Source organism: Mastigoproctus giganteus, chromosome 4 (assembly GCF_048544385.1).
Source record: "Mastigoproctus giganteus isolate SK-2022 chromosome 4, ASM4854438v1, whole genome shotgun sequence".
Taxonomy (NCBI): Eukaryota; Metazoa; Arthropoda; class Arachnida; order Uropygi; family Thelyphonidae; genus Mastigoproctus; species Mastigoproctus giganteus.
This window is the reverse complement of record NC_143578.1, coordinates 40,268,069-40,293,137: the sequence shown is the minus strand read 5'-3', so window position 1 is coordinate 40,293,137 and position 25,069 is coordinate 40,268,069. Positions and strand designations below refer to the sequence as shown.

The 25,069-nt window shown below is 37.5% G+C and overlaps 1 protein-coding gene across 1 annotated transcript in view; it reads right to left on the bottom strand.

Moving 5' to 3' along the window:
• LOC150086642 (BAI1-associated protein 3-like) overlaps positions 1-25,069 on the bottom strand; it is a 478,827-nt gene that overhangs the window by 223,023 nt on the left and 230,735 nt on the right. The window contains exons 6-7 of the mRNA XM_090372214.1: positions 19,070-19,237; positions 3,151-3,217 (exon numbers count right to left, since the gene is read on the bottom strand). Coding sequence (XP_090228340.1) covers positions 3,151-3,217; positions 19,070-19,237 — 235 coding nt within the window. The remainder of the gene's footprint in view (positions 1-3,150; positions 3,218-19,069; positions 19,238-25,069) is intronic.

Below are 25,069 nucleotides of genomic sequence, written 5' to 3'. Positions count from 1 at the left end.
CCTACCTCTCATGCAATAACTTGGGGGAAACCAGATGCTAAAAGTAGTGCAGTATCAATGGAACTTGTGAGAGCAAAGTTTTCTGCTGTGAGCATAAACACTATTGTATTAATTATGAAGCTTGGATTTTTTGCATGTATTCATAATTTAAGTTTTACTTGCTTTTAGGCTGTCTGTAGTTATTTAAAATTGAATAAAACCAAAGGTGTTGCTTACAATACAGTACTAGCATGAAACAAAATTCCAAGTACAACATTTATTTAATCTTAGAGATTAATTCACGGTGACAATTTGTAAATTCAAAACAATGAATTTACGGTGACAATTTGTTGGAAAATGAAATTATGAATGATGCAGAAATCCTACAGGCCATTATGAAAACATATGGATCTAAATAAAGTATAAAGAAGAAGAAGAAGAGTAGATCAAACTGAGAGCCAAAAATGTCTCGTGCAGCAGCCAAAAACAAAATATATCTTCTATGTTATATTGAACAACAGTCTGATTCAACACTCAATGTGATTATAGCAAAACAGTGGAGGAACCATGCTACAAAATCACATTCCATCACGTAAACAGATGAAAATTACTAAAATAATTCAAAGATAAAATAAACGTTTTTTTTGTACCCAACTTTTTCATTTTACCAAATAATGGCCAGTCCTCATTGAATCAGATACGAGGGCTTCTACTGTGTAATATATTACAATTAACCACACAAGCAGATAAATATGTATAACATCTCAAACACAAAAGTTATTGAAACCTATAATACTTTTTACTGTGCATGGGTTGAAGGCTGAGAAGACAGAACATATTTATTAACATAAGACTTAAATTTCTGTAGATTTTGATTTTTGTGAAGTATGCATGAAGGAAAGCTGTTCCAGGGAATAAGAAGTAGAAGGGATAAATAAGAAGAAACAGTTTGGAGTTGGACAATGAATGGATGTTGACTGCTTTTGGAGAGAGCAGTGGAATTACTAATTCAGAAAATCAGTGCCCACAGAAGTATCTATAGAAAAGGCATGAATCAGAAACTGAATGTTCTATGAGACATTCAGTGGGAGACTTCACAGGTCATTAATTAATGTGAATTATCTTCATTTGAATGATGTCCAGAAGCTTGGGAGAAGTTTTGGGGACACCATACCACATATAGGAACACCATTCAATGGCAGGGCAAATTTGAGATATGTGCAGTCAGTAGTTGTTTAGAAGAAAAGTAATGCCGAGAGCAAAAAAGAAAACCCAGATTTTTTTTGAGGCAGAGGGAGCAATATTTGTGATGTGTTTATGCCAAAACAGATTAGAAGTCAGCATAATTCCCAACAGAGATATGTGATTTTGTTCTGGAAAATTGAGACAAATTACGCAATCAAATATGAAGATGAGCTAGGAGCAATAAGCTCTTTTTTGTGAGAAATAAGATAGGACTGAGTTTCGGAAGAATTGATGTTAACTGAGTTTTCATAGCCACATTGCAGAATTACTTGAAGATTAACATTTCAGGAATTGGTGGTGGGTATTCAAGAAGAACCAAACTGTTTGTAGAGTATAAGGTTTCTCAAACCAGAAGGTGTAATGTAGTGTGCTGTCATCAGAAAAACTATGGATAGAATTTGCATTCAGTGGAAGGTCATTAATATACAAGAGGAAAAGAGTGGGAGAAAGCATTGAATAGACATAGGAACATATATAGGAATAGACATTGAATAGGCATTGAATAAACATTAAATAGACAACAGGAACACCAATGTCTGGCAGGGTGGTTAATGACAGTAATCAAGGTAAGCTATTGCAACAATATCTAGAAAAATTAGGCAGACGGGCTGAGAAATGACAATTGAAGTTTAATGTTGACGAATGCAAGGTACAGCATAGGGGTAGCAGTAATTCCAAATGAATGTACCAACTGTGTGGTATTACACTCAGGATAGTGGAAAATGAAAAAGACCTGCAGGTAATTACACAGTCAAATATGAAGTCCTCTGGGGCATGCAGACAGGCTGCCAGGGCAGCTCATGGAGTTTTGTCAATGATATACAAAACTTTTGCTAGCAAGGATAAGGAGGTGATTACCCTATTGTGCAAGGCAATGGTTAGGCTGCATCTTGAGTACTGCATACAGGTCTATAAGCTTCATTTTAGGAAGGATGTGAATCTGCTGGAATGGGTGCAGAGAGGGGCAATGAGATTGGGGAGGGAAACAAAAGGGTGCTTTTACCAAGAACGACTTCAGTTCTACAAATTGTGGCATCTAGACACTAGGCACCTGCAAAGTGATCTGATTGAGGTGTTTCAGACTTTGAATGGATTGAGCAAGCTCAATGTTGATGGCATTCTTCCTCTTTCTGAGATTACAGACATGTGGAGGCACAAATTCAAATTGAGGAAGAATGGTTGTAGAGTAGATGTGTGAAAATTATCCTTCAGCCAGCAGGTAGTTGATTGTTGAAACATATTTCCATATGTTATTGTGGAAGTGAACAGTTTGAATAAATTCAAGAACTAGAAAAAGTATTGGAGAATTGGAGGGCTGTACAGGTGATATGGGATTTTTTTTTTTGGCTGATACTGTATAAGCTTGCTTTCTTGCATCATTTTCCACTACTAATACCAGCATTAGCTGAGAAGTACGAAGACAGAAATTTATCTACTATCCCCCACAATGAATAATCAGAGAGCAAAGTGGCTAATCCAATTGGGAAAAAATCAGAAATCCATACAACAGAAATTTATTTAGAAGACCTTTATGCCAAATGCAATTAAAAGCCTTAGAAATGTCAGGGGTAATTGCCTGAGTTTCACTGAATATTTCCATTAAATTTGTCCAAAGATGAGTAACACAAGCCAACATATCACCAATGGATTGACACTGACATTGTTTATGTAGGTTTTAGGTGTATTAGTGACTTAGACTATATGGTGCCATATGTATTTTATCTGCCTAGATGTACTAGGCAGAAATGTTGAGAAAACAGAATAAGCATATTGGACAGAGATTAAGACACAAACATTGTAAGTGAAATATTTATTTTCTTATAGAGTCTAACTACATTGCCAAAGAAGAAATATGCTAAAAGAGCAAAAAGAAGAACGATTAAGATATAATGTTTTTTTATAAATGAAAAAACAAACTAAACTAACCATTCGGATCTTTTGCCTCCAGTCCCTGTGCTTCTACCACTGTCACATGCACAACAGGTATAGGTGGCTGAAAGAAAAATATCAAAATATTGTTAAAAAAAAAATGTCACATGACTAACTCATTTAATCTTCTCTTCACATGGTATAAAACTTATTCCAAAAGTTAAATAAAATCACAAGACATATCAATATTAACTATTTACACTCAGTCATTAATACACTATACTGCCAACAGTATCTGGCAGTTTGGGAAAAATGAATCATACCCACCATTCAAGTTTCAAAAATTAAAACAACCACATTCACTACAGAAGTAAGCAGATCAATGAAATACAGCAAATGGTTCAAGGTTTGTGACTTCCAACAAGGAGTTATCATAGGATACCATATTATCAGTCAATCTGATTATGCCATTGCAATAAAGTAGCAACATTCTATATCAACAATGGCCAATGTAGCCACCAAATACAAATGTCATAGTGCTACTATGGGAAACATTTGGACAGATTGCAGAAATTGACAAAAAGAGACTGCATGCCAATCAGAAGAGTAGTACATAGATTCCATCAGTCCTGATTGAATAACTGCAGGCAGGAGTTCACAGAGGCCACAGGAAATGATATTAGTATAAGGATAATATATAAGAAGCTGCATAAAATAAATCAGTCAACTACTGAGTGCCAGGCACTCAAATAGAGAGCTTTATGGTAACTGAAAAAGTTTCTAGTATCCCGGCTTGGCCTAAAACTGAGGAATTAATGAATATGTTGTCTATTTGAGTCTTTCCAGTTGTTGTGAATGATAAAGGTGGGAGAAGCTACTCCGATTTCTTCCTGGAGAAGCGATTAAAGCCTTGGGAGAGAAGCGAATGGCAGGTGAGGGCAATGCAAGACTCTGTACAGGCACCTCCCCACCATCGCCGCCTCAACACTGGCTCTCTGAGTACCTCCTTGCCAGGACAACTCCGGCTTTGAAAACTGTTAAAAAATACTTCTCATCGCAAAATTTATAAATGACCTTTATAGAATTATTAACTAACTATTTAGCAACCTTTTTGTCACCAAAAGGAGAGTTACTTAGTACAAAGAAGTACACTGTCAATCAGAATGCAATAAAAAATTGTTTTTTTAATTTTAACACAAAAAATAAATGATAGATTTCAATCGGAATAGTTTTCCCTTGATAAGCCTCGAATAATGCATAGCTAATGTGATTTTTAAATTATTAGCTCCATTAGCAACAGAAATAGAAGGGAGGACATGAAAATTACTCACATTTTCCTGTCTGGCACCGCCATTTTTAATTTAAAAAATATTTTCGACCTACTCGTTGAGCTCTTTCCAACCGTGTATAATAAACTATAGGTTGTCAACAAAATTTTTGTCCCCCCCACATTTTAACCCCCATTTCTCAGACAAATTTTTGTCAACAACTATCAATATGGCATTATGCTGACCTACATGATGTACAAACCCATGCAAAATTTCGAATCAATAGGTTCCAGAGATACAATGCTGTGACAAACAGACAACCGAGTGACATTATAAGGGTTCTTCGTTAGACTACAGGCCCTAAAAAGCTACAATACACAAACAAAATATTGCAGCCTGCAATTCACAACTTTGACTTGCCTGGTATACAACCTATTGTAATTGGTCTGTTTAATATTTTTTGGTTTTTTCGCCAAGTGTGCCAGTAATTGCTCCCTGGAACATTGGAAAGATGTGCTCTGAACTAATGAATCACAGTTCTTGGTTTTCCAATCTAATATTCTTCAGGCATCTGTTTGAGTCTAACAAATGCCCAAAGAACATTACTTACTGAAGTATGTTGTCCCAGCTGTGACGTTTGGCAGAGGTGCTGCTACCCTCTGGGAATGTTTCTCATAGTTTGGGATTGCACAGCATGCACTTTTCCAGGAATGACCAACTGTGAATGTTCTGGGAATAATAAATACTATATGCATCCATTGACGTGTTTGACAATTCCATTTTTCTACACTGCAGCAGCAGTATGGGGAGGAATCCTTTTCAGCTTTGGCATGATATTGTTCCATGTCATACTGCACAGCCTGCAGCAGCTTAGACTTAGTTTGAAGACATGGGTGTTTCACTGGCTGGCCCAGAGCCCAAACCTTAATCCCACTGGACACATCTGGAATATTAGCTTCAGGCCAGACCAACATGCATGCAATCAGCAACTGAACTGACCACTGCACTGAAGACTTACAGAGAAATAACCCAAATACTGCTTTCCTGTTATCAAATATCAGTTCAGAGTTTGCCAATGAGCATACACTGTAATAAAGGCAAAAGGTAAGGCAACATGCTATAAATATCATATTAATAAAAGGTTCTTTGAATTACAGGAGTCTGGTCACTTTTGGCAATATAGTATAAATTACATATAATTAGGCACTATGCCATCAGTAGACTGAACCAATTTTTGGTAGTAGGAATACAGTACTTTGTTCCATTCCTCCTTCAGCACAGTAATCAATTCAACTACTGATTACAGGTGTGTTGGCCTGGCCCAAACCCAACATTCCAGTTCATCCCAAAGGTGTGCAATGGTTAGAGCTTTGGGCAGGCCAATGAAGCTTTTGCATGCTGATATGTTCAAACCAAGTCACTACAAGCTGTGCAGTATGATACCATGTCAAACCAAGTCACTACAAGCTGTGCAGTATGATACCATGCACTGTAATGCTGAAACAGAAGGGCCTTTCCCTGTACTGCTGCCAGAGGAAGAGCAGATTTATCCAGGATGTCAATGGATCAGATGTTATTAATTGTTCCAGGCACAATGAGTGGTCCAAGCTGAAAAATATCCCCAGATGGTAACAGCAGCAGCACCTCTGCCAAATTTCACAGTTGGGAACCCATTCTGGTAAATAATGTTCTCTGGGCATCCACAAGACTCAAACACAGCCATCATATCAGGAAACCATGCTACAGTCACTCCATAATACAGATTTCCAACATTCCAGGTACCAATTACAATGGGATGTGTAACAAGAAAGTCAATGCTGTGCACTGTATGAAGTGATGTTTGGTTTGTGTGATGCAGCTCTTCTGTAAAATCCAATTATAAGCAGCACCCTACATATCATCCACATACTAATATCAGTTCATGTGAACTCCCTGAGCTCCTGGTTGACAGCATCCAACGAGGACTGACAAGATCTATTTATACTAGTCTGACCACCGTCCACTCTCCTTCCATCAATTTCTGCAATCACCCCCCAAACATTTCTCAGCTGTAATAATTGGGAAATGTTTTGGTAGACTATGATAATCCACTCTTGAAGGTCGCTAAGCTCAACACTTTCATACCTTGATCTATTTATTATTTCTTGTTCGTGTGCTTACTTCTACCATGAATGCAGTTTCTTTCATACCTATTCCTAATGCATGGATGGTGGGTATGGTTCAATTTTTCCCAAATATCAGGTTGTCCAAATGCTTTCGGTACCACAGTTTATACATTTGTTAATGGCTTGGCCACTGTTCTCAATTCACATGCAGCATATTTAAAGGACTCCTTGGAACCATTCAAAGAAATTTTGTAAGACACTTTGGTTTGAAGTATAAGTTATGATTAAAGGGGCCTGTGCGGTCTGGATTCATTATTATTGTGGATTATTGTGACACAGAGCGAAATGGAAGACAGAATAAATAATGACAGGTTTAATACTAATTGTAAAACACACATATATTAAATATATACAGTATAAAAGCTTTCGGTTATTGTGGTAACCTTCATCAGTCAAACTGACAGTTAAGGGTGTGGAACACAAGGGTGTGTACTGCCAGTCATGTATATGAAACTGCGTGATGCAATAGTTAATTGTTTGATGTTGAAGCTGTGACATATGTGAACATTGCCAACATTTGTCATTCATCAAAATGGTTGCTTCAATAATAGGGTGGACACGACATCCACTGCTTCTGTTGAACGAGGTATTAGAGCATGTGATGTTCAACGACTCCAACCAGGTGCGTCGCCGGTAGAGGCGGGACCTATCTACAATCATGACATCATGGTGCGGGTCAATGTCGTGGTGAGTTGACCAGAAGTGTTTGGCAATGGCCAAGTGTTCTATGTCTGCTAAGCAGATGGCTCTTTCGTGTTCTGAAATACGTTTGACGAGCCGTCTCCCAGTTTCCCCGATGTAGCAGCTAGTGCAGTCATGGCATGAGATGTGGCGCCTCCGTAGCCAGGTGGGCAGGAGCAGCAGTGCGTAGCACACGCTTCTTGATTAGACTGGGGTTCGAGCCCATGCCCACCAAATACGGAGGATGCAGAAAGGTCAGGGAATGACCACCGCATATCCCCAGAGCAACATGGCCTTAGTTGCTAATGCTCCTAAAAACCAAACAACAACATGGCGGGTAGACCAGACCACTTTGTAGTAAGGTGGGAACCGGTGTTTTCACTCTAGTTTTTTTTTTTTTTTTCATACTCAACTATATAAAACATGGTGTATTTATAAACTACAGTAGACTTTGGAAATAACGGCACCTTCGGGGATTCAAGGTGCCGTTATTTCGATTTTTCTGTTATCTAGAAAGTTTTATTTTTAATGTATTTAATGCACAAATAATGAAGCCAAATGAGATATGTAGAGATTAAGAATGCAATTTTATTAACTGTACATAAAAAAAACATAAACATGTTGATGAATGAAACTAAAATATATCATGTTCTATTTTCTTTATTATATCAAGTTTAGTCTGCACGGGTAGCACATTGGTATCATCACTGTTCTCCCCACACCAAGTGGAAAAGGCCTGGGTTTGAAACCTGTTGATGAGGCAAGGAACTTTTATAGGCTTTTTTCACTCCGTGTCTGAGTTAGTGGATTTCAGGCTTAGATATCAAGGTTTTTTTTCCCCAGAAACTGGGGTTTTTCGTCCAAAAAAACAGGCAAATTGAGCAAAAAACATGCACAATTTACAGACACAATACACATGGGTATATGAATTAACATTCCAGGTGACCCTAATGTAATAGTTTGGATTATATCAAGTTTAATGTTGTTCTTCTTTTCTTCTCTGTATGAGGTTTATTAATTTAGGAGCCACACTGATGGGTTTTTAATTTAAAATAAATGTAAAGCAGAGGTATAATCTGTGGTATCAGTACAGAATTCACTTTGAAAATTAGCATTAGTAAAGGCACATGATGCAAGAAAGCAAGCTTACATAGAATCAGCCAAAAAAAAAAAGAAAAAAAGAAAAAAAGAAAAAAAAAACACATTTTCATTTCACCATTTTTCTCATTTCACCCATTCACTCATTCCAAATGTTTGTCTAGTTCTGCCTTGCTTGAATCTATTTAAGGCAAACTTCTGCAGATCTATCCTACAAATTCTTTTCCTCAATTTGAATTTATGCCCTCTCAGGCATAAATTCTGAGCAAGAGGAAGAATACCAACAGTGGCAGAAGGTTATCAAATTGTAGCAAGATAATTAATGATTTTGTAATAACTGAGAGCAAAGTGGAAGAGAAATTGTAATTGCTGGTACAAACTTCCATCTGTCGTTGTGGAAGTTGATAGGTTGAATAAATTTAAGGAGGAACTGGACAGGCATTTGGAGGGAATGGTGTGATTTTTTTTTTTTTGGCTGATGCTGCATAAGCTCATACATTTGCTTTCTTGCATCACATGCCACTACTACTACTACTACCATCAGCATTGAGCATGCTCAATGCTGATGATTTATACACCTCAATCAGATCAACTCACAGTTGCCTAGTCTCCAGACACTGTAATTTGCAAAACTTAAGCCTTTCTTTGTAAGAGCAACCCTTTGTTATATTCACTAATCTTGTTGCCCTTCTCTGTACTCATTCCAGCAGCTCTACATCCTTTTTAAAATGAGGCCTACAGACCTGTATACAGTACTCAAGGTGTGGCCTGACCATTGCCTTATACAAGGGGATAATCACCTCCTTATCCCTGCTAGAAAAATTCCTGTATATCATTGACAAGACACCATGGAGCTACTCTTGCAGACCGTCTGCACAGCTCAGAGAGCTGCCTGCACAATTACCCCCAAGTCCTTTTCACTCTCTACCACTGTCAGTGTAGTACAACACATTTGATACATTACTCTGGGGTTACTGCTTGCCATATGCAGTACTTTACATTTGTCAATGTAAACTTCAGTTGCTACCTCTCAGCCCATCTGCTCGTTTTTCTAGATCCTGTTGCAGCAGTGTATTGTCATTAGTATCATTAGCAAATCTGCTGACCTCCATATCATCTGCAAACGTGGACATTAAGCCTGATATACCATCATTAATATCATTAATAAATACAGAAAAGAACAATGGACCCAACACTGAACCCTGGGGTACTCCACTAATAACATTAGTCCATGAAGAGCAGTGTCCATTGATTACCACTCTGTCTTCTCCCACTCAACCATCCCTTTATCCATAGCAGCAATTTGCCTCCAATGCCACACTGCTCCAATTTGTGCAGCAGTCTTCCATGTGTGACAGTATCAAAAGCCTTTCTAAGGTCCAAATATATGATATCAAAATTATTACTTGCATCCAGTTCCTTTGTGACCACATCATAGTATCCAATCAAGTTGGTCAGATAAGACTTCCTCTTAACAAACCCGTGTTGTGTCCGAGCTATAACTGAAGTCTTGTCCAGATGATCCTGCAGTGTTATTTTAACCAGTGCCTCCATTAATTTCCCTGGAACAGAAGTTAAAATGGCGAACATAAACAAATACAGTAATCACATTATTTTCCATTTTCTTTTTTGGCACTGAAAGACATCTGTGGTCTCGGGCAGTTTTTGAATTCCATACAGTGGGATCAACTGATGATGTTACAAACGATGAATTCTAAATGGGAAGCCTTCAGGGAAGTAATCTTGGAAGCAACTAAGCTTTTCATACCTACTAAAAAATACTGTGCAAGATTTAGGCCTAAATGGAAGTTGGCAGAACTAATGAGGCTCATGGCAGAGAAGAAAAAATGAGTGGGATGCATATAAATTAGTAAATGACACAGAAGCCTACGGCAGATATAAGCTAGTCTGTAATCAAGTCACAAAGGAGGTTAGGCAAGCGAAGGCTGATTATGAGAAATCCTTGGGAAAGATGCAAAGAAAAACAACAAAGACTTCTTTACTTATTCAAACTCCAGAAGGAAGGGAATGGATCAGATTGGTCCACTTGATATCGATGGTTCAATATCCTTCAATATCCTGTTGATGATCCTGCTCAGATAGCTGACAAACTGAATGAGTATTTTGCATCAACATTCACACATGAGAAATTCTGTAAGGAAGGGGAGGAAAGAAGTTTACTGAACTCTAACAGGCAGCTAAATGATTTTGTAAAAACGGAAAACAAAGTGGAGGAGAAATAAAAAAGGCGCCTGGAGCAGATGGAATCTATCCAGTTATATTGAAGGAGGCAGTGAGGGAAGTAAGCAAACCCTTAGCCATAATTACAAGAGCATCCTTAGATTCAGGGGGTCCCCATGGACTGGAGATGTGCAAATTTCTCCCCAATTCACAAAGGGGTTTCAAAGGGTGACGCAAATAATTATAGACCTGTTAGTTTAACTTTTGTTCCGGAATATATAATGGAGTTACTGGTTAAAGAAGTGATGCAGGATCACTTAGACAAGACTGCAGTAACAGTTCAGACACAGCATGGGTTTGTTAAGGGAAACTCTTGTCAGACCAATTTGATTGGATACTACAATGTGGTCACAAGGAACTGGATGCAAAAAATAATTTTTATATCATATACTTTGATTTCAGGAAAGCTTTTGATACTGTTACACATGGAAGACTACTGTACAAATTGGAGCGGTATGTTATTAAGGGCAAGTTGCTGCAATAGGGGCTCACATCTGGTGAGTATAGGCTTGGCACACCCAGGGTCCTGAGATGGATATCATCATTCTTCTCTTTCTTAGTGATTCCTTTCTACTTCTCTCTCTCTCTCTCTCTCTCTCTCTTTCTCAGGATAATAGGGAAATTTTTTTTTTGGCTGGTGCAGCATAAGCCTCAGGCTTCCTTGCACCATATGGCTAATAATAATAGTAATAATAATAATAAAGGGATGGTTAAGTGGGAGATGGCAGAGAATGGCAATAAATGGACCTGCTCTACATGGACTAATGTTATTAATGGAGTCCCACAGGGTTCTGTGCTGGGCCCATTGTTGTTTTGGATATTTATTAATGATATCGATGAAGGTATATCAGGCTTAGCACCCAAGTTTGCAAGTAATAGAAAGATTGGCAGGGTTCTTAATGATAGTAAAGACAGTATGCTACTGCAACAGGATCTAGAAAAGTTAGGTATATGGCTAAGAAGTGGCAACCGAACTTTAATATTGGCAAATACAAAGTACTGCATATAGGTAGCAGTAATCCAAGGGAAACATACCAACTGTGTGGTACTACATTCAGCGAGGTGGCAGATGAAAAAGACCTGGGGGCAATTGTGCAGTTGGATATGAAGTTCTCTGAGCAGTGCAGACGGACTGTCAGAGCAGGTCATGGAGTTTTGTCCATAATATATAGGAATTTTGCTAGCAGAGACAAGAAGGTGATTATACCTTTGTATAAGGCAATGTTTAGGCCACACCTTGAGTACTGTATAGAGGTCTGGAGGCCTCATTTTAGGAAAGATGTAGAGTTGCTAGAATGAGTACAGAGTATCACAACAAGATTGGTGAGAGGAACAAAGGGGTTCTGTTACCAGGAGAGGGTTAAATTCTGTAAGGCCTTGAATGGTTTAAGCAGGCTCAAACCATTCAAGACCTTACAGAATAAAGTATCCGTATGTATAGGGCTCTGGAGCGAGTTCTAAGGTTCGTAGTGAAGAGAAATTTGGACAACAGGTACAATAAGGAATGCGCTCGCCATTTATTGGAAAAAAAAAATTAGTTACAAAATTTGTCACTATACAGTGCTGTGGCAATACAAATCACTTGAACAGCGACAATTGTTCAATGTGTCCTCCATTTTGGTCAACAACAGTTTCCAATCAAACAACAGAATTTTCTACAGCAGAATGTAACATGTCAACTGGAATAGCCAGCACATGACGTCTAATACTGTCCTTCAGATCTGCCAGAGTTTGACATCCTTCCCAATACACCTGGTTCTTCAAAAAACCTCACAACTAGAAGACGCATGGGGTGAGGTCTGGTGATCGGGGTGGCAAAGATGCCTGGAAACAACGGCTGATAACCCATTCATCTGTAACGTGTTGCCTTACCAATCTTTGGACACAACGGTGGATGTGGGATGGTGTGAATATGGTATCCTGAAGGCACCCACATTGTTTCAGCTCTGGTATTGCGAAATTTGCCAAAATTTCATAATATCGCTGTCCAGTGACGGAATAGGCGTGGGGTCCAGTCGGTGTTACCTGGTAAAAAAAAATATGGCCCAATCATGAATGTGGCCATAAATCCACACCACACTGTCACTTTTGGAGAATGAAACGGGACCTCTTGGATGACTCAAGGGTTTTCTGTTGCCCAAATGTGACAGTTGTGCATATTCACTTGTCCGTTTAAGCAGAAGTGGGCTTCATCACTCCAAAGGATGTTCCGTGGCCAAGTGATATCCACTGTCATTCATGCCAGAAACTGAAGTGGTATGTGAAACGAATATCTGCATCACCATGCTTTAGCTGCTGTAGCATGTGCATCTTGTAAGGATAGTACCGCAACACCTGATGCATTACTAGCCTTACAGTGGAATATGGCATGTCCACTTCACGAGAAACAGCTGCCACACTTGTGCTACCAAATGGAGATTGACTTGATAAATCCATGACAGCCATAGTCACACATCTTCAACACAAGAGGAGTCCACTCATTTTTGACCTCTACCTGGTTGAACACCAAGATGTCCTGTCGCTTCAAATTTTGCAATAATTTTGCAGACAACACAAACAGTCATAAGTCCATGCCTTATGCGCTTCTGATGCCGGAATTCTCTGATAGCTGCAGCTGCTTTGTTGCTGTTCTTAGAGTAAAAAAAAAAGTAAAGTGCAGCCATTATCAACCCACTGCAGGATGGAAGCCTCCTCAACAATTCATGCTGAGGGAAATGGACCATAATCTGCCACGCTGGTCCAATGCGGGTTGGCAGATCGACCGTATTCAGCAGTCAGGGGCTTGAACCCCGGTCTACTCAAAGAGCGTGTGCTACTGCACTCCCGCTCCTGCCCACTCAGCTACGGAGGCCGTCTTAGAGTACATCTTCACTAATAGCGCCTTTTCCTGCAATGTTGTTGGCATTGCTGCTGTAGTGCAGGCAAACATCTACTTTATGATTTCGAAGAGACTGCTTTGCTTTTATACAGTACGGTAGAGCTGAGTAGTGGTGCTGTGGCAATAACTTACAATTATGCAAATAACATAACTTATTAATTACGATTATGCAAATAACATAAGTTATTTGCATAATCGTAACTAAGATAGTTATGCACCATACAGTGACAAATTTTGTAACTAATTTTTTTTTCCAATAAATGGCGAGCACATTCTTTATTGTACTGTTGTCCAAATTTCTCTTCAGTATGAGCTTTAGAACTCACTCCAGAGCCCTCTACATAGGGATACTTAAATTGTAACAACCCTGTACTTAATTATGCCAATTTATAACTACTTAAGTAGTTGGCTACATACAGAAATGATGCAATTGCACTAACTTGTACATTAGTCAAATGAATTTATTAATATGTTTATAAGGGAGCTAAACATGTATTGTAATTACTATTTGTATTTGTCATTTATACCTGAATATAATTTCAATGTATTTTTACTTACATATTTTCCCTTTATTTACATATTTATAATAATGTATTTATTTAATGAACATCAACTGACTGTATATATGATGAAAATATTGCATAAGCTATCAGTGGAGATCTAGCTCTTTTTATAGGTAATATAACAAAAAAAGAATCTTTTATCAGGTATTTAGCATAATGTAACCAGGTAAATGATTCTAATTCACCACTTTACAATATAGTGAAGGCAGGGGTGCGTCGTCCATGTGTGCGATGCACACAGGTGCCAGGAGGCTAAAGGTAAAATTCTTGAAAAGTACTTAAAAAAATAATTCGATGACACCTTATTTCGTAATATTATCAATCTTAAAATTAAAATTGTTGATAATTAATAAATTTAATAGTGATAATTTTGGGTTTATTTAGAGAGAAATTATATTAAATTTTAGAATATTATTTTCTGATGTTTTTAATTAATGGGACGGCGTATACATTTTTGCACACAGGTGCGGCAACACTCCTGGCACGCTTCTGAGTGAAGGGAAATAGCTCATTACTGGAAAGCTTAAACCGAATGGTTTCAACACTTACTGATAAAAATAAACATCAGTCTAGACAAAAAAATACTTTTTCATAATAGTCAATTCCTGGAATTTTTTTTGGAAGGCTACCAAAAAAAATATAGATGAGTTTTACAAGTGGATAAGTGTTCTTTATGACACAAAACATGTATAACCAAGGAAACAGCTGTAATCTTTCCTCCAAAAGTGCAACCTAAATATCAATTCCATCAGTGTTTTATAATACTAACTGATAGCTTAATTTGACACTGCAGTATACTCAGCTACTTAGATTATCATCTATGGAAGAATAACTAGTAGAACATGAATAAACTAGGCTGATCCCACAGTGCAATCATTTTTCAAAAAGAAATATTTTTGTCTATAAGATTTTCCTGTTCTATAAATATTTATAACACACTTTGCATACATATAAGGTACTACCCAAAAGTTCCTAAAATGTATTTATAAAATAAATTAGATTCACCCTGGGTCTTATTCGTCACCTTTCAAGTAGTCCCCTTGAGAGCATAAACACTGATCCCAGTGCTTCTCCCATGATTTGAATGCCTCCTGAAAGTCCTTCTATGTCATAGTGTTCAGCACCACCTGCAATTCGGTTTGGATATCCTCTACACTATCAAATCTTCAATTTTCATTCTTGGGAAGAGGAAGAAGTCACAAGGGGCTAAGTCTGAAAAATGTGGGGGCACGATTGTCATGTTCTTTGAACTTCTATTAGAATAAGTAGCGAAGTATAGCTAGAAGTATAGTAAATAAATTTGATGAATTTGAAGTGTTGGTCACGACATCAAAGGCGGATATTGTTGGGATATCAGAGACGTGGTGTCACACTGATATTAGGAATGCAGAACTGGAATTTGGGGAGTACAATGTGTACAGAAAGAATAGACAGGATAGGAAGGGAGGAGGTGTCATGCTGTTAATTAGAAAAACATATAATCAAAAGAAGTGCATCCAGTTGATATAGATGAACAGTGCACTATTGAGTCAGTTTGGTGTGATGTAAGCACTGCGAAAGCAAAAATAAGAGTAGGAGTGTGTTATAGGCCTAATGACTTGAATGAGTACAATGAACAATTGTACAGAGAAATAGAGTGGGCTAGTAAATCGGAATGGCTTATAATGGGGGATTTTAACTTCCCAGATATTGACTGGAACTTGTGGGTTGGGCACTCACACACTAGTAAGACTTTTGTGGATTTATTGGATGATTGTTTTCTGCAGCAGCATGTTCGAGAGGCAACCAGAGAAAGTAATACTCTTGATCTGGTTATCAGCAGTGATCATTCATGTATTAGGAATTTGCAGATAAAAGAACCACTAGGTGGAAGTGATCACAGTGTACTGACGTGGGATTTACTTAAAGATTTAATTACCATCAGGGGTAAAGGAAAGGGTTTTTGCTTCCGTAAAGGCGAGTACAGTGATCTCCGACAGTTTTTAAATTCTGTACAGTGGGATCAACTGACAATGTTATCAACAGTAAATTCTAAGTGGGAAGCATTCAAGGAATTAATCGTGGAAGCTACTAAAAGGTTCATACCTATTAAGAAATATTGTTCAAGGTTTAGGCCTAAATGGTTGTCAAATGAACTAATGAGACTCATAACAGAGAAGAAAAATGCATGGGATGCATATAAATTATCAAGCGACTCAGAAGCCTATGACAGATATAAGTTAATCTGTAATCAGGTCACAAAGGAGGTTCGGCAGGCGAAGGCAGATTACGAGAAATCCTTGGCAAAAGATGCTAAGAAAAACAGCAAGGATTTCTTTACTTATATAAATTCTAAAAGGAAGGAGATGAATCTGATTGGTCCACTTGACATCGATGGTTCGACTGTTGATGATCCTGCTCAGATAGCAAACAAATTGAATGAGTATTTTGCATCTAAATTCACACGTGAGGAATTATTAAGGTTTGAAAATGGCAGAAGGTTATAAAATTGTAGCAGGATACTTAATGATTTTGTAATAACTGAGAGCAAAGTGGAAGAGAAATTGTTGAAGTTAAACGTAAGAAAAGCACCTGGGGTGGATGGGATCTATCCAGTTATATTAAAGGAGGCGGCAAAGCAACTAAGCAAACCCTTAGCCATAATTATGAGAGCATCCTTGGACTCAGGGGAGGTTCCCACGGACTGGAGATGTCCAAATATTGTATCCCCAATTCACAAAGGGGGATCAAAGGGTGACAGGAGTAATTACAGACCAGTTAGTTTAAATTCTGTTCCGGGTAACATAATGGAATCACTGGTTAAAGATGCATTGCAGGATCATCTAAACAAGACTGCAGCAATAATTTAGACACAGCATGGGTTTGTTAAGGGAAAGTCTTGTCTGACAAATTTGATAGGATGTTATGATGTGGTTACAAAGGAACTGGATGCAAAAAATAATTTTGATATCATGTATTTGGATTTCCAGAAAGCTTTTGACACTGTTGCGCATGGAAGACTATTGTACAAATTGGAGCAGAATGGTATTAAGGGTAAGTTGCTACAATGGATAAAAGGATGGTTGAGTGGGAGAAGACAGAGGGTGGTAATTAATGGGTGCTGCTCTTCGTGGACTAATGTTATTAGTGGAGCCCCACAGGGTTCGGTGTTGGGTCCACTGTTGTTTTGTATATTTATCAATGATACTGATGAAGGTATATCAGGCTTAGTGTCGAAGTTTGCAGTTGATACAAAGGTTGGCAGGGTTGTTAATGCCAGTAATGGCAGTGTGCTACTGCAACAGGATCTAGAAAATTTGGGCAGATGGGCTAAGAAGTGGCAACTGAAGTTTAACCTTGACAAATGCAAAGTACTGCATATGGGTAGAAGTAACCCCAGAGAAATGTACCAACTGTGTGGTACTACACTTAAGGTGGTAGAAAATGAAAAAGACCTGGGAGTAATTATGCAGTCAGATATGAAGTTTTCTGAGCAATGCAGATAGGCAGCCAGGGCAGGTCATGGGGTTTTGTCAATGATATACAGGAATTTTGCTAGCAGGGAAAAGGAGGTGATTGTCCCTCTGTATAAGGCAATGGTCAGGCCATGCCTTGAGTATTGCGTACAGGTCTGGAAGCCTCATTTTAGGAAGGATGTAAATTTACTTGAGCATGTACAGAGAAGGGCAACAAGATTGGTGAGGGGAATGAAGGGATCCTCTTACCAAGAGAGGCTTAAGTTCTGCAAATTTCAGTGGCTGGAGATTAGGCACCTGCACTGTGATCTGATTGAGGTGTATAAGGCCTTGAATGGGTTGAGCACGCTGAATTCTGATGGGATCCTTCCACTTGTTCAGATTACGAACCTAAGGGGGCATAAATTCAAATTAAGAAAAGACAGATGTAGAACAGATGTGCGGAAATTTGCCTTTAGCCAGCGGGTGGTTAATTGCTGGAACAAACGTCCATCTGTCGTTGTGGAAGTTGATAGGTTAAATAAATTTAAGGAGGAACTGGACAGGCATTTGGAGGGAATGTGGTGTGTTTTTTTTTTTTTTTTTTTTTTCTTGGCTGATGCTGCATAAGCTCATACACTTGCTTTCTTGCATCACATGCCACTACTGCTACTACTACTACTTTGTGCACCACTTCTCTAGGCATTTCCTCCTGACAGCTTCCCTTAACTTCTGCCTCAGGATGTCACAGTAGTACTTTGCATTGACAGTCTGGCCAGGAGGGACGAATTCCTTATGGATAATCCCGTCGTTGTCCAAAAAACAAATCAGCATGGACTTCACATTGCTACTCACTTGTCAGGCTTTTTTCGGTCGGGGTGAAGATGGGCTCTTCCACTGGAATGATTGTTGCTTGGTTTCTGGGTCATACCCATATACCCAACTCTCATCACCAGTAATGACCGTAGAAAGGAAGTTTTGATCACTCCTAGCCTTTTCTTGAAGTTCTCTGTTAACTTCCATGAGATGCTGCGTTTGGTCTTCACTCAGTAACTGTGGCATATACTTGGCCGCAATCCTTCTCATGTTCATCTCGTCTGACAAAATCTGCTGACACATGCCATACAATAGTCCTACAATGCCACAAATGTTGTGGATGGTCTGCCTGCAGTCTTCACAGATCACTGCCTGAACCTTTGCAACATTTTCCGGGGTGGTGCTCAATAATGGACACCCAGAGCGATCGTCGTCATCAACCGACATTCGACCATTTCTAAAACAGTTAAACCAGTAGTAGGTCTGCATCTGGCCTAAAGTATTGTTACCAAAAGCTTGTTTCAAATTCTTATGGGTTTCTGCTGCTGTATCATTAAGAAGGAAACAAAACTTGATACAAGCATGTTGCTCTCTCACATCAGCCACCGCAACAATCACAAACTATGTGCAACACACTGCCAAAGAACTGTGCATAAATATTCAATAACTCTATCCAGCCCAACGCCACGTGACACACTGACTTCCAAAGGATGCAGGCAGTGTTAGCTAGCACCACAAGTCCGTAATTAGACGTAGTTCTCACGCGATATTCAGATTTCGGAAACATTTAGGTAGCACCTCATATATGTTACTTGAAATACATGTTTCATACCTTTTCCTCCTGGGCAATGGCTAATAATCGGCGGTGGCTTTCTGGACTCATGCAAAATGCTCTTTGAGCATAAGCATAGAGATCTTCTGCATAAGCTGCATAGCCACTGCTACTAGCACCTAATTTGTGCTTAATTGTGTAAAGAACTTCCACATACAACTCCTCCCACTGAAAATAAACACAAAAGACAGTAAATGTAAAAAAAAAATGTCAAAAAGAAAAAAAAGTCTTAAAAATAAAAAAGATTAGACATTGCCAAAATTCAGCAAAATCAACTCATAATAGCAGTCATAGCTATTATTACTGGAAGAATGTCCACAATTAAACTCAAAAACCATATATTATAAGTAGCAGCATTTTATTTGCACAACTAAATTTATGAATATTACATTTAAACTTACTACTGTTACCTAAAATTTCATAATAAATAATAAAATTGTTGACAGCATCACTTTTAATCATATATTACTATTTTCGGATAATGAGGATGGCAACCACAGATGTTTCTAATATTAATATTTCCCAAGTACATTTGCAAGAGTAATTTGTATAAAGGTTTTAAAAATTTTAGCCACAGCTAACACACATAAATTAACATTATTTTTCTGCATAAAATCTGATAAACCATTTGAATACCAAATGAAAAGTTGTACTCTTATTAAATCTACCTAACCATTTATGTGATTAATGAAAAACTGCATTCCTCCAACTAAAATTTCTATCTGTGTTAAATCTTTGGTCAAGTCTGATTATGGCCATTCAAATATTTGCCAACTTAGCTGGGTCAGAAAATTTGAGAGTATATGCCATCAAATTGAGGAGAAATGTAAGCTTGTTTGAAGCTTAAGTTTTTTCCCTTTCATTCCCAGCATCACTAGCTCTGCACCTTTGTCCCTGCAAGAGCAATAGCTGATGCAGAGACGAAGGTGCTGAGCTAGTGATGCTGGCAATGAAAAGGAAAAAAAAACTTATTCAATCCAAAGATGAGGTAAACTGAAAGTTGGAAAGACATTCTTTTATATCTGATAGAATCACCTCTATCTTTATCCATATGGCTTATCATAGGCAAAGATGACACATAATGCGATAACACACAAAGGACTATACTGTCATATTTAATGTTATAACCATTAAAAGTCATATTGTAATAAGTTTTTAAAAAATGTATATATAACCTTCACACTTCACCATTACAACATGTAACAGTCAATATTTTCTGTTTTCCCAAACTATACTTTTAGCTGGGTATGTCTTTTCTACTTCAAGTTACAGGTAATGATGACATTGTGGAAATGCAAGTATTACTAATCACTCTTTCCAAGGAAGTATTTTTCTAATGTTATCTATTGTGCTACTAGCTGTTTTTATGGTGAATTTAACTCTACTAATTTGTAATTAACTAGTGACAACCTTCCAGGAATTCATCACCAGTGTACAGTTTTCCATTTCACCCCTGTATAGTGGTGGTCACCACTATACAGGGATGAAATGGTACATTTTATGAAATGGTGGGATTCATCCGATCTTACTCCTATGAACTATGCACAGTTTCTCCAGGACTGAACTGACTGCCAAGGTTCTTATCATGTGCTCCTTCTATTGTGTCTGAGCACAATTGTAAGCACTTTCAAATTTAATCCTAACTCAAGACTTTTTCTCAAAATTGCACTTTACTTGTTAAGTAAATCCTCAGATCATCTAATCTTAAAATCATTAGTACCAACATATACAACAATATTAGAGCAAACAACAATTTAATAGAACAAGTCAGAAGGTCACTTCGCTCCCCTTTGACTTGTGCCACATGAACCTGAATTATACATTTTAATTTTTTTAGCAGGGGGAACCCACATCCCCTTTAATATTTTATTTTTTTTATTTTTTAGTGGGGGAACCCTTCACACCCCTTATAATAATCAAAAGATATACAAAAATTGTATTATATTATTTTATTATCTAAAAACAAATTAATAACAAAACCATCATTTATATATTTGATTATAAACACCACTTCTTGTCTAATTTTTTTTGTTTTTTATTGTTTTTTTGATTAGTTTTCCATTAATACAAAGATTTTTAGCTGTCTTCACTCTACTTAATGCAACGTACAAAATTGTCCATGCGAAAAACATGTTGATGTTAAGTCAATGCCAACCTTAGATAATGTTTGACCTTGACTTTTGTTTATTGTCATACTAAAAGCCAATTTCACAGGAAACTGTATTCGTTGAAAATGAAGTTATATTCCCCGTTGTTTGAATACATATGAATCCGTGGAATATATGCTTTCAATCCAGCGCTGTCACCTGTGACGTGTTCACAAACCGAACATTTCTTCCTTATTTCCACTGCACGTAGTCATTTTTTATATCTAAGTTTCTTAAAACCATAACAATTGTGTTTACCTTTAATAGTAATTTATGCAGAGATAACCCTGAAGGCTCCAGAGAATAAAGTGTTATGGGTGTTACAGAGTTGTATTCTTCAGAATTACAACTATCTGGAATAATCTGGTCTGATGAATAAACTATTTTCAATTCTCCTAGAATCTTAATTTCGGATAAAATATTTTCATTCAGCGAACAGTATTATTTGTTGCGGCTAAAAACTTTTCTTCCAAAGGAGTTTCAATACTTCCAAAAACGTCATGTATTAAATTTCCTGAACTGCAAATATTTTCAGGAATCTCTATTTGATCATTTTTGTCTTTTACCGCTTTATCATTTTTTATGATTTTTTTCTTTTTTATCAACGATTGGAGGAATTTCAGCAGAGCTATCAAAAATTTGTGACTAATTTTTTTTTTGCTGGTTTCGTATCTTTCTTTTCTTAATTGTGAAACCTTTAACTTATTATAAATCGCTTTGTTTTCTTCGATATCAGGATTTTTAAGTGCTGCTTCATACTCTTCAAGATCTTTTCTTTTCTTCTCGGCCTTTCTGATATGATCTTTCTCTTTTCTATTACTGCCATTATTAACAACATTGCCTGACAACATTAACAACATTATTAACAACAATAGCTGAAGAAACTTTTGAAAAAAATTGAATCGTTGCCTTGAGACATGTAGAATTCTAAAATTAAAAACACTAAAAATTAAACCCCACAATTAACAACGGCTGAACTGTCAACATCGTATGACATCATAATGCTACTAAATGCTATCAGGTAATGAGTGATCGCTGTGGTATATGCAGCTTAATTTAAGAGTGATGTGCCTAGGCATGGTCTTTGAGACAGACCTATCATTCACTTTGTTGTAGTATTTGTATGAAGAAATAGCAGTTAGCCCTGCCTTACGGAAAGCAAAAAGTGTGCATATGAAAGAGCACTATTTTCCAAAATATTCTTTTATATATAGACAAAAAAGTGGCATGTGACAGTTACAGAACGACAAAAAGTACCGTAACCCACAACAGTTACAAGTTGATCTGTAATAGTACCACAGCCAAGGGTTAGGTTGGCAAAGGCAGATTATGAGAAATCATTGGCTAACACAGCAAAGAATGCAGGAGGTCTTTTTTTTTTTATGTATGTGAATACTAGAGAAGAGAAGTATGAATCAGATCCTTTTTGTGATGAACCCAGAAAGAAAGAAAGAAGAAACTGAAACTGAAGATGAAAAGCATGAAATTAAATTTCAAAAGATTTCAGAAAACATTTTAAAGATAAATAAGGCTCCTGGAGTTGATACATATATCCAGTTATTTTGAGGATTATGGCAACAGAGTGCATTGAACCATTAGGATTAATTATGAAGGCATCTCTAGACTCTGGAGAAACTCCTTTGGATTGGAGATGTGCCAATGTATCGCCAATACATAAAGGCAATTTTAAGAGTGAAATGGGTAACTACTTTTAAAGATTGCAGGTAACTAATTTGTTCTATTGACCAGTTGGTAGAATGAACTCTGATTCATTCCATTATTTTTCCTACTACTGAAGGTTATGACTTCGATGGTACAGAAAATAATGGACTCATAATTAAGAGTGCAATACAGGATAGTTTTAATGGAAAGAGAATTATGAAGAAAACACAGCATAGTTTTGTAAAGGGGAAAATCATGTTTAACCAACCAGGTAAGCTGTTTTTATAGAGTCATTCATGAGCTGGATTTAGGAAATAATTTCATTGTTTACTTGGACTTCAGCAAAGCATTTGATTTAGTACTGCACGAGAGGTTACTTTATGAGCTGGAGCATGTTGCAATCACAAGAAAAATACTTAAATTGAGCCAACAAAAGAAGTGGGGTTTCTCAAGGATCAGTATCTATCCTTGGGGAACTGTTTTTGATTTTCTTAAATGATACCAATGAAAGGATATAAGGCATGATGTCAAAATTCTCAGATGATGTCCAGATCAGTAAAGTAGTTAATAATTCGTGCTAAGCAGTGCTTCTTCAGGATGACTTAGAAAGACTTCATGGATAATCAGAAAAGTGGCAGTTATGTTTTTAAACCAGCAAAACACAAGGTTTTATACTTGTAGAAGAGTAATCTCAAAATAACTTATACACTTGGTGGGGTTGAATTAAAAACAGTAGAGAAATAAAGGGATTTGGTCAGACATGATATTCTCCAGGCAGTGTAGGCAGGTGGCAAGAAAGGTCCAATCCTATTGTGGTGTCCTATTGATGATTTATTGTACATTTACCTTTATAGATATAAGGATGTAATAATCCCACTGTGTAAGGCAATTATAAGCCCACACTTGGAATACTATGTTCAAGTATGGAGACTGAACCTCAGTGATTTATTTTCAACTTAGATAGCGCGATTTTGAAAGTAATTAATACCTCGTGTCCGTAGATTTACCATTCGTAACTTGCCACCATTGTTATACGATACAACATATACCCCGAACTAGACAGTGGAAGGTTTAACGTAAAACTAGATAGCGAGTATAGTAGTATCAATTAATCAATAAAATTTACTAATCTTATTAAATTTCATTGTCAATTAAATTGTACTTTTTTAACTAAATACATATAACGACCTAGTTTTTACATATGTAATATTATAAATTAATATATATAACTTGACAGGAGATAAGAAAGCCATATAACGTAACTCGGAGATAATATTCAATACTGAAATACATATATATATATAGTGTTATAATTGCATTGGGATATAAGTTTAGAGTTATATTTTGCATTGGAATTTTATATGAAACTGAATAGAAATCATGACTCAGACCAGACCAGCAAAGCAAAAGGCTCAAACTAATGGGAGTGCTGTGGCTCAGGGGAGAACTGAGGGGGTGGTTGTCTTTTGATTCACAGCTTTTGAAATGCACTGCTTGTTTGATGTTTGTGGAGCAATCAGGAACGGGACATGATATTGCCAAGGGGAATGCCTGTGTGTGTGCACAATGTAAGAAGTGTGAGGAAATGAGGCGCAACTCAGCATTCTTATGGGCCTATATGAGAGCTTGAAGGACAGGGTGGATGCCCTCATAGGATTTAAATTGAGGGGTCCATCAAGCTCTCAGGTGCCACCATCAATGCCAGAGCTTGCACTTGAACATCACACAACACAGCGGCAACCCCAAACGCAGAATGCACTGGTCCCACAGAAACTAGTTGTTATCGGTGACTCTATTGTCAGGGAAACAGGGAACATATTGTGCAAAAAGGATAGGTGGAACAGGACCAGGGTATGTCTGCCAGGGGCAAAGGTTGATGAAGTTGTAGAGCAGATATCATCTTTTAAGGGCACAAAGGGTGATATTGTTGTACATATTGGCACTAATGATATTAAGAGTAGGAGACCGGCGGAATTACTTAACAACTACAGGTCAATGTTGAAAAAAAAGCTGTGAGTTTGGGTTGAATTTGAAAGTGACTGTAATTCTGCCCAGATACGATAGGAGGGAGTATATGAGGAGAGCATTGTCAATCAATTCGGCACTGGAGAGATGTGCAAGGCTCAAGGTGTAGAATTTTTCTCAGTGCTTGTTAACAGGAAAGACTGCTTCTACAGGGATGGGATACACT